Source organism: Corylus avellana, chromosome ca2 (assembly GCF_901000735.1).
Source record: "Corylus avellana chromosome ca2, CavTom2PMs-1.0".
Classification (NCBI taxonomy): Eukaryota; Viridiplantae; Streptophyta; class Magnoliopsida; order Fagales; family Betulaceae; genus Corylus; species Corylus avellana.
Window position 1 is genome coordinate 40,107,052 of NC_081542.1, and position 11,638 is coordinate 40,118,689.

The 11,638-nt window shown below is 37.4% G+C and overlaps 1 protein-coding gene across 1 annotated transcript; it reads right to left on the reverse strand.

Annotated features, from left to right (window-relative positions):
• Nucleotides 1-6,356: 6,356 nt before the first annotated feature.
• LOC132172442 (glutamate receptor 2.7-like) lies at nt 6,357-10,796 on the reverse strand. The gene is made up of 5 exons (XM_059583950.1): nt 10,520-10,796; nt 9,204-10,441; nt 8,094-8,403; nt 7,282-7,679; nt 6,357-6,938 (listed from the first exon to the last, which is right to left on the reverse strand). Exons 1-5 carry the CDS (start codon nt 10,794-10,796, stop codon nt 6,462-6,464), a joined length of 2,700 nt encoding a protein of 899 aa, XP_059439933.1. The 3' UTR covers nt 6,357-6,461.
• Nucleotides 10,797-11,638: the final 842 nt, after the last annotated feature.

Here is an 11,638-nt window from a genome sequence, read left to right on the forward strand (position 1 = left end):
TTTAACATGAAAGTTCCCCCACATGATGCATCTACCATTTTTCTATTGGACTCGGTTAGGCCATCATAAAAACACTGCACTAGCTGCCATTTTGGGACAGCGTGGTGTGGACATGATCTAAGCAAGCTCTGTAACCTATCCCAAGTCTCATGGAAATCTTCTCCCTCATATTGGGAGAAGGTAGTAATGGCTCTCCTAGTGTCATTGGTCATTCCTATGGGGTAATACTTCTTAAGAAATTCTTGTTGCAATTGAGCCCAAGAAGTGATAGAATTGGGTGTTAAGGACTGGAACCAATGTTTGGCTTTTTCCTTGAGGGAGAAAGGAAAAAGACGCATCCTTAGGGGCATCCTCAGTAAATCCGTTCATTTTAGTGGTATCACAAATTGCTTCGAAATCACTGAGGAAGTCATAAGGATTTTCAGTGCTAAGCCCTAGGAAAGAAGGTAAACTTCGTATAGTGCTGGGCTTAATTTCATAATGGGTTGCCGTAATTTCCGGCAACCGGAAACATGTGGGAGTAGTGTAAGTGGTAGGAAGATAGTGATCTTCAATGCTACGTGGTTATCGTCCCCCATGGTCTCAGTGGAACGCTCTTCTAGCAAATTAGAGTTCTTTTAGGATCTAATTTGTCTAAGGGTGCGTTCAATTTCAAGGTCACAAGAAATTAATGGAAAAGACAAAGAACGACGACCTCTCATAAACTAAACAGAAATTTAAAAAGAACAGAAAGAAAATAAGCTAAAAACAGAAAACAAACAAAGCTCACAAAAGGCCTTAGATTGCACTCAGGGTTCTGGATGCAAGCTGCCGCAAGTGCGCTCGATCGCACGACAAGGTGCGCTCGAGCGTACAGTTGCAGATGGGTGGGAGCACACGAGGAGAGGGCTCGAGCGCTGCTGGCTTAGTGATTGCTGAAGTGCGTCCGTGCGCTCGATCGCACGCGGTCTGCGCTCGATCGCAGTCACAGAGAAGGCAGCTTACGGACCTGTTTGCAAATTCTAAAAATAAAACAAAAACAAAACACAAACAGAATTAAAATTAGCAGAAAAATAAATTATTAAGCTAAAACCAATCCTTAAATTTTGGCAATAAAACCGTTAAGCAGTCCCCGGCAACGGCGGTAAAAATTGATTGTGGTATTTTTGTGACTAAAAATATCAATAATAAAAATTACCACTCGCAATAGTACGAATTCTGTAGGATAGGGCTATATTGAGGGTGTCGAACCTCAAGGACTGCAGGGGTTTAATTATCAAAATTTAAAAGATTAAAGTTAACTTAATTAAAAGGGGGATTTGATTTGATTTGCTTAAAAACTAAAGTGCATGAAAATAAAAGGAGTAAATATATGAGTGAGAGAGAGAGTAAGGTATTGACTTCACCACGATCAGCACATCAATGGTCAACTGTATTCAATTCTAGTTTTCTATTTTATGCATATTATAATTCAAACAAGAAACACATGATTGAGAAATAATTTCATACAATCAATGGAATAGCACAACCCATCTTCGGTTGGTACGGATCGTCTACCTAAATTACACTAAACTAGGATGTAATACGATCCGTCTTTCCTAGGTATGGTCTATCTAACCCTATTGATTGCATGTCGATTAAGAACCATTGTATAACTGCTAAGCGCCGAATGTTGCACATTCAAGCCCCTTAATTTGCATATGTTAATTCCTTAGTGTTGTTATTTGTTTGATTTTGTTTTGTTTTTGTGTTTTCAGGTTATAAATAAAGATGCAATTAATTCCATTCATTTTGGGCTTAAAAGCACACTTTGAGAATACCTAGAAGATATGATTAAGCTTAACCAATCATGGTTAAGTTTAATCAAATAAAGGAAGGGATTAATTCGGAATTTCTCAAATTGGAATCAAAATCGGATTGGATTCAAATTTGGATTCTGCATATATCTGGGTATTTTGGCCATAACTTTCAGCTCAAATATCCGATTGAGGTGATTCAAGTGGCACTGGAAAGCTAACTAAAATTACTACAAATCATTGTGAAATAGCGTTTTCCTAATTCGGAGCGTCGCAATGCCAAAACCGCCCCTCAAGATAGGAACGCAATTCTGGGCGAATCCTACTCCGATTTGGATTTGGTTTTCAGTCTCCCAATTGGACTGGGAGACTGCTCTCCGGTTTTCTCAGGGTTTCTAGGGTTTCTAAGACTCTCCTAAGCCTTATAAATAGGGCTCTAAACATTGTAAACAGACACACCGCTTTGTAGAGTAAAAATTGAGTAAATTGTCTTTGGAGCTTAGAAGATCATGAGCGGCTAAACCCCTTCGTGGAGTGTTGATGTAACCCTATCCAAGCACAATGGTTTGATTGTATTTAATTTCTAGATTTTCAATTTATGCATGTTGATTGTATAATTATGAGGATTGCTACAATTGATTTATGTTCTTAATTATTAAATGCAATTGTTCTTAAATTCCAAAATCAATATTTGTGAAATTTTTCTCTTGTCTTAGAAAGTATTTTACTTTTATTGATCTCAAATCATTCTTGTTTTCTGTGATTATGAGGATGATGGTTATACAATGGGTTTAATTGACATATGATCAATAGGATTTGATAGGCCATGCCTAGGGAAGACGGATTGTACTACACCCTAGTTTAGTGTAATTTAGGTAGATAGTTCGTGCCAACTGAAGATGGGTTACACTTATTCATTGATTGTATGTATCCTATTATAGAATTTGATAATTTATACCTAGGGAAGACGGGTCATACCGCGTCTTAGTGGTTAGGTGGACAATTCGTGCCAACCGAAGATAGATTATGCTTATTCTTTAATAAGGTAATTTCTTGTTTATTTATAACATCCATATAATGAATTTTTGGGATTAATTATGATTAATCATTGTTGTGCGGATAGAGGTGAAGTCAATCCCCTACACTCTCTCTCTTATTTTAAATCTCTTTTTATTTTCATGTACTTTAGTTTTTAAATAAAATCAAATCAAATATCTCTTTTAATTAAGTTGATTTTAATCTTTTAATTTTGATAATTAAACCCCTGCAGTCCTTGAGGTTCGACACCCTCAATATAGCCCTATCTTACGGGATTCATTCTATTGCGAGTGGTAATTTTATTATTGATACTTTTGGTCACAAAAATACCACATCAATAACCATCATTCTCATGATCACAGAAAATAAGAATGATTTGAATTCAATAATAATAAAATAATTTCTAAGAAAATATCAGAATTTTACTAAAATTGAATTAGAATTTAAGAACAATTGCATTTAATATGAAGAACATAAATCAATTGTAGCAATCCTCAGAGTTATACAATCAATATGCATAAATAAAAGAACTAGAAATTAAATACAATCAAATCATTGTGCTTGGAAAGGGCTACATCAATACCCCACAATTAGGTTTAGCTGCTCATGATCTTCTAGGCTTCACAGACAATTTACTGAAATTTTAGCTTTAAGAGACGGTGTGTTTTTTTTCAATGCTTAGAGGCCTATTTATAGGGCTTAAGAGAGTCCTAGAAGCCCTAGGAATCCCAGAAAAATCATAATTCAGTCTCCCAGTCGGATTGGGAGACCTAGAAAAACTTTCCTTATCAATTTCGGACTCGCTTTAGTCTCTGCCGCGCGTGTGCGCTCGAGCCCACTGTAGTTGCGCTCAAGCGCACTGTAGCTACAGTAACGTGCTACAGTACCACTGCAGTAATTTTGCTACAGTAGAATTGCTACGGTGCCGCTACAGTACTGCTACAGTGCTTGAATTGCATTTTGAGCCCAAAATCAATGATTTTCTTTTATCTTTATTAAACACCTGAAAACATAAAAATAAAACAAAATCAAACAAATAACAATGCTAAGGAATTAACATATACAAATTAAGGGCCTTGAATGTGCAACATTCGACGCTTATCACCCCCCCTATTTTTATGTTTTCCTTCTCCACTATGAATAGTTGCGCGATTTAGCTAGCCTAGACAAAGATGCCTTTGGACCCGACATGGGTGATTGCATAGGACCTGATTCGAGTCATTTTTGAGGATATGGGCTCTGAATGGTTGAAGTCCATGTGGGATGATGGAGGAACCACCCGAGCAGACATGATCGAGATTATTATCTCTTTAGCCCTACTTAAGCTTAAGATTTGATCTGTGAATCTTTTCTAAGACAGTTATGATTTGGAAATGTAATATTTTGTTCTGATAATGGTCTGATGATCGATACATTTGATAACTTATCTTTATGATATGAGGTATTAAGTTTACTCTGGTGTATGAATGTGTGGTTATTTTAATTATCGTTCTCCTTTCCTATAGTTTAAAAGTCTTCTGCTGAATTCTCTCCAATAGGAGAGGTTATGATCCCTGAGTCTTGTCTCGTGTGGGATAAGGTTGGGAGACGAACCATGGGGTCAATTACTAGTTAATTGATTTTTCCATCGGGGTTGTTACACTATTAAACAGGTGGATGTTAGTAACGCTTTTCTTCATGGCTTTTTCAATGAGACAATTTATATGTCTCTGCCAACTGGCTTTGTTCATCCTCAACAACCAAATGCAGTGTGTCTCTTAAAGAAGGCATTATATGGTCTCAAACAAGCACCTTGTGCTTGGTTCTCATGACTCAGCCATCGCCTAACTGAATTGGGATTTATGGCTTCAAAAGCAGACACATCCTTATTTATTTTTAATTTTGATGGAATTCGTTTAATTGCTTTAGTCTATGTTGATGACATCACTCTAACAGGTTCTTCTTAGTGTCTGCTGTGAATAATCTCATTCAGTCTCTCAAGCTTGAATTTCCTATTAAAGACCTTGGTTCATTAACTTTATTTTTGGGTGTGGAAGTGAACCATAATGCAACTGAACTTCATTTGTCTCAATAGAGGTATATAGCTGACATTCTCCAATGGACAAATATGCAATCTGCAAAACCTATTTCTTCTCCAATGTCAATGGCTACTCCTCTCAGCAAATTTGATGGCACATCTATGTCTGATCCTACTCTATACCGTAGCACAGTTGGTGCTCTACACTACGTGTCCATCACACGGCCTGACATAGCCTTTGCTGTAAATAAGGTATCTCAGTTTTCTCATGATCCTCGTGATGTTCATTGGACTGCCATCAAAAGGATCCTTCTTTATTTAAAGCAAACTATCTCATATGGTCTTCTCATTCGTCCATCTACATCCAAACAATTAGTAGCATTCTCAGATGCTGATTGGGCTGGATGTCCGGATGACAGAAAATCAACTTTAGGTTACTACACATTTCTCAGCTGCAATCTCATATCTTGGACGTCCAAGAAGCAGCCTACAATCTCACAGTCAAGCACAAAATCTGAATATAAGGCCTTAGCCAATGCCTCTGCAGAATTACTTTGGATTCAGTCATTGCTAAAGGAACTTCGATTTTTCCTCTCCATTGCACCGATTTTATATTGCGATAACATCGGTGCAACATATTTAACGTCAAATCCAATGTTCATGCCCGCACAAAACACATAGCCATTGACTATCATTTTGTACAAGAACTAGTGGCTAAAAAATCCCTCACGGTTAAATTCTTGCCCAGGAAAGATCAATTGGTTGATGTACTTACCAAGCCCTTAGTTTCAACTCGGTTTGATACACTTAGAACCAATCTTAACGTATGTTCTCAAACGTTCGGATTGAGGCGGAATATTGGATCTCATAATCTTATAATAGATATTACATGAGATAATCTTATCTCAATTTGTTTAGAGTGTATCTCATGTTGTTTCAATTTGTTTAGATTGTATCTCTAGTTGTTTTGATTGAATAATTTGATTTATTTGTAACAGCATTATCTTAGGATAATATCATAGTTGTTAGGATAAGATCGTAATTGTTTGTATATTACAAACTTCACTTGTAAGTCTGCTTATAAATACATGAGAAGATAAAGACCTTATTAAGGCTTTACAAATCAATATCCATATGTCATAATATTCGCAAAGGATTCCCAAGATCTTTTTTTTTTTTAGACAGGATTCCCAAGATTTTTAAGGGTTAATTAGTTCTTGAGATATCTCTAAAGATGTTCTATGTGCCAATTCTAACTCTTTCAGCAGAATATGGGTTTGTTCTTGGGATATCTTTGAAAATGTTCTATGTGCCAACTAATCTTTAGTTTTTGCTTGCTGATTGTCAGCCATTTCTGGTTTTTGCTGTGCATTGCAGGCTAATTGTGTGGTTGATGTGTTGTTTCTACTTCTTTTTATTGTGAGGGCCTTGTGCAGGTTTCTCTTTTGCTTTTTGCTTTTTGCCTTTTTTTTAAAAAAAAAAAAAAGAAAAAAAAAAAATTCTTCTAAATAAATGCTTATTCATCAAAAAAAAAAAGAAATGTCTTTATAACCAATATGACAAGAAGCTCATAAATTCTTCACCTTATAATTCCTAGCTTTTGTAGTTTTGGTGCATTCAATATATAAGGTCTATGGCATTTCAATTTCAGAAGGTGCTGAGGCATGAATATTGTCCGGAGTATCACAGGTGCTCACATACTCCCAAGAAATCCATTCATCTGTGGTGGGAGCAAAAGAAGGAGATCTCCCTGGACTATTGATCTCTCCATTGTAAAAGTATCTTGCAAGTCCAACCGCCTTGTTCCAACCACTTGTATCACTTGGAGTTGCATTGCCTTCGCATGCCTCTTGTTGATGTTGATAACTCTTTAGTAAGCGGATTAATGATAGTAGAAAACAAATGGTAGAAATTGCACCAGATATAAGGTAGAGACCCCAGAAGCTCTGGAGGCTCAAATGTTCTGCACTAGTGGATGTTACATTCACTGCACACTCCTTCGAAGGAGTCAGCCATTCATCTTCGAGTGGTGTGAGCTTACCGTCTTCTAATAGCCTTAAAATTGATTTTGAAAAATCCCTGGCTATTGGGGAACCTCTCTGGAATGCCTGCAAGGAAGATAAGAACTGATCATTCCCTCCCATCAGAGAAAAAATATGCTATTTTCTTATGAGACCCCAAAATGGATGATAGAAGAAAAGGTAGATTGTTTTGACTTGTATTTATTTAAAATTTATGTGTTTAAACATTTGTAACTTTTAAAACCATTTCCCTGAAAATAAGCAAGGAGTTATTCGATGAAACCTAGAGAATATCAACTAGTTTTGGCCACCATGCATGGAAAGTTTGAGAAAGATCTACAGAATTGTTTCTTTTCTGCTAAGAATTCTCAAAGATATGACATAATTGAAAAGGCAAATGGAGTATTAGAAAGTTGTAGTAACTACTCACAAAGCCAAATCCTCCAAATTTGTAGGTAGGTGTGGTGGCAGTGTATCCCTTGCAATGCTTGTTGATGAAAAGCTTCTTATATGGAAGTTCTAGAAAGGCTGCAGTTATGGTCTTGTTCTCAAATAGCCCTGTGTAATCAGTTTCATTAAAAACTGGGATGATGTTATGTGAATTGAATCCAATCACATCCTCCAGGTAATTCCTGACAAATGAATCATTATCACAACCAACTCTTGAGTTGCTGCTCTTTAGATACTCGATATCTGTATTAACAGGTTGCATTCGTTGCACAGTGAGCATAGAAGACAGGCTAGCAGTGTAGCTCGAGGTTAAGATCCACACAACAAAAAGCCATACTACCACCACCACTCGGGTCAAGTTGCTATTAATTTTCTCTCCTGCAAAGAAAAACCATGGAGTTCACAATCACTCATCACAAAAGTCCATCTCTGCAATATTGGCTCTATATATGTTGTCAGCAAATTCTTGTATCATATCAAATAATGCAATTAATCTTTAATTCACAAACAAGTAAGTTTTCAGATAATGCAAACTCAGGGCTGCTACCTTGTCATTTTTTAGATACTCTAGCATCCTAAAACTCAAACATAAACCTAGCTAAAATGCCACATGCACATAGAGGAGTAAGTCAGAATGTAATTAAATTCTGCAATATGATCAATGTTAGTGACAGAAAATTAACTGAAAATATATACAGAAATAAAGAGACAATGACATATTTACTTCAAAACAGAGATGGGGAAAGCATCATACAATGTTGCTTGTCATAATTCTAGAAATTTGGTACTTACTGTGAGCGAAGAACAGAGAGGAGAATGTGAACCAAAACGTGGTGCCAATCTGATTCTTCAATGCGCCACTAAATTCTGGATTGAATCGATGCTCCAAGAACCAAATTATAAGCATTGTATAAAGCATGATAGCACCAGTCACAGCCCACATTTCCCAAGTGAAAGGCTTCAAAAACATCCATGCTGCTGACCGTTCAGGTTTTGCAGGAACTATCATGGACAAACCTGACTCGATGTATGGCTGAGTAAATTCCACGTATTCCAATCTGTTGGCCAATATGGTCATGTCACCAACCACAGCATCGTAAGTCTTCCGTTGTTTTTGTTCCACATGACAAAGGTAGTCTTTATCAGAAACAAGAAATTATAGTTGGAAAATTCACAAAAAAAAAAAAAAAAAAATCACCGTCAAATGAGAAAGTCAACATGTTCCAAGGGGCTTCTCCGTCCCATTGGAAATTAAGAAGCCAGTCAAACATAGACAAACTATCGGAAAGGTCTCGCATTAGTTTTCTTGAAGTGCAAGTTAGAGATGAGAAGATTCAGAATTTTGAGAAATCAACGTCAGAAGAAAGTATAATAAAAAATGGTTAACTTTCAATCATTAAAAACCCTTCTCAAACAAGAGTTATCCAATCGGTTTTTAGATATCCTATACCTTCGTAATAATGCTTCATTTGAAAACACATGCTTATTTCTTTCTTAAGTAAAAGGTATGTTTTTGTCAGACCGTGAGCTGTCATTCCACCTAATATCAATTGGCATTAAGAGAAACAAACTTAAGTCTTTTATGGACCTTGACATTGCACCCAACGAGCATGTTTTTAGAGCGGTCACAATGAGCACAATTGTTTCTCAACAATCACCCTCTCACGACGACACTCGCATAACTTTCTAACTTTGATACCATTTGTCAGAATGTGATCTATCATTCCACCTTAAATCAATTAAATGTTAAGGGAGACAAACTCAAGTCCTTTATGGACCTCCATATCGCTTCTAGCGTACCCATTTTTTAGAGCTGTTGCAGCATCATGTCCCAACAATCTTGTTACTTCAAAAAAAAACTGAAAGAAAAAGAATTTAATTGTCTGAAGTTAAAGTTGTTACCTTGTTAGAGACTCTGATAATCAATTCGTCATAGGTGCCATAGAAGGGCTGAAATTCATATGGCAAACTATAATTCAAATTAGATAGCACCTTCTTGAAAACTTCAATGCACCAACCATCATATTTGATATCATCTTTGCTTCTGTTATCTACCTTCACAAACTTCTCGAACGAAGTCCTACCAGGAACTCCAATTATCAATGGATTCTCATCACTAGGCATTGCCCAGCCTTTTGGTGATCTTCTGCTCAATTTCCCGGGCCAAATTACCGAGCCAGCCAAACGTTGTGCGCTTTTCTCTGGCACCCAAAACTCTAATTCTTCATACCTCTTATTCCCCTGGTCAACCACATTTACAATCCTCAATGGGGGAATTTGCATCAGCTTTCCTTCTTCGAAACGTATTTCTCCACTTGAACCAGAGAATCTGCTTGATACGATATTCCCTAACAACATCTCTGTCGTTGTCTCCATTGCCTGTGAAATGGCTGTAATGCTATCATATGCTCGTAGAGCATGAATTCCCGGCCTAGGATTAGCTTCCTCTGGATACTCGGATTGGAATTTTTTTGAGAACCCAGTATAGAAATCTGTATAAGAATCAGTAGTACTAGAGTTGTCGGTGATCTTGATCCCTAAAACACCTTTCATAAAGGAAATAGTAGAGCTGTCAACAGAATCCAGGAAACTTGTTACACTGTCAGAGAGAATCCAAACTGACTCTCTCCCTACAAGTCCAGCTTTATAAGCTTCTCTGAACAAATGAGTCAACATCGACAACGATGACTGAAGAACAACAAAAACTCGAGATTTTGTTGCTTTCTGCAGCTTCAGCAGCTCGTCCAGAACAAACCCTTTTGGAGAAGACAGAGAAGAAGGTGGGGGAAGAACTAAACGGTACTCAATCTCTGAATCAAAATCCTGCAGAGCCTTGGAGAGCAGAGCTGACATCCCTGACTCACTGCCGTACGCGTCATCTTCATATATCACCACAACCCTTTTCCATTTGTACTCCCGAACAATATCTGCAATGCATTTGATTTGTGCAGAACCGTTGTTAGCCATTTGTATCAAGAAAGGCCAGCGGTGCTCCATCTGCGGTGGGGTTCTGGCGGGAGCTGCGAATGAAATGACAGGAACTTTTTCCCTGTTTCCAACAGAAGCTACGAGTGCGGCTTCCTCCCATTTGTTCATGCCGATAATTACATCCACCTTCTTTTCCTTAATCAGCTCTTCAGCTGCAGTAAAAGTAAGAAATTATATAAATACAGGAAGGAGGAAGAGCTAGTAAATTTAAAACTTCAAAATTTACTGACCAGAAGAAGCAACTTGAAGGGGGTCTAATTGGCCAGAGTCCTGGAAATGGAGGGACAGCTTGCCGTTGAAGTTTTCAGCTGCAATTTCAATGGCCGTTTTCTCTTCTTTCCCGATTCGGGACGTGACATCAATGATTACACCGATATTTGTAACTTTGGTTGTGTTAGCAGGTTGAGCTCCATCGGAGATAAAGAGAAGAACAGAGATGATGAGCAAGGGAAAGAGGTTGCAGAATTTTACAACTATTATGTTACTGGTAAAGAAAGGAAAACCCATTTTGGGATTTGATAATTTGTGTACACAAAAGAATAAAAGAATAAATAACTAAATTCAGAAGGCTCTATTCCAGCGCTTGTTCATATATAAACATACATGAGAGAGAGAAGACGCGCAACTGCGCTACTAGATTTTTTCCTTTGAGTTGTCTTGACTTGAGAAAACACGGAAGCGCCCAGGAAATGTCAGCGTGGAATTTGGTATATTTTGTTCTGTATCTTTGACTTTTTTTTAGAGGCGGTATCTTTGACTTGACTGTAAAGAGCAGCTTCACCGTTAAAATAAGTTAAATAACTCACCCCCCTCTCTAATTTCAAGTATTATGAAAGTTAGGAATCATATTGGTTTATTGCATTTCTTGCTTAATAATTAACTAACACTTCAATTTTCGGACTAGGATTTTCTCCGGTCTAAAATAAACGGCAAAATATCTAATTCATGGCTAAAGTTTTTAAAAATAAATTCTAGATCCACAAATGAGACATATGTCCCACTAACAAAAAATAGTAATAAAATTAATAAATTAATAAAAAAAAAAATAAGGGGTGGCTGGCCAGCCCCATCTTAGCCATAGGGGGTGGCCAGACCACCCCATTTTAGTTGGGGGTGGCTTCACTGGCCGGCTAGGGGTGGCCGGCCCTTGGGGTGGTCTAGCCACCCCCAAGGGCCAAACGAATTTGTTTTGGAGGTCGAAACCACTCTAGGCCTAACGAGGGTGGTCTAGCCACCCCCAAAAGTTAACTCATTATTATTTTTAATTTGGCCCTTAGGGATACAATTTTTTTATTTTTTATTTTTAAGTCCAGCCACCCAAGGGCCAAACGAACAAAAAAAAAAAAAAA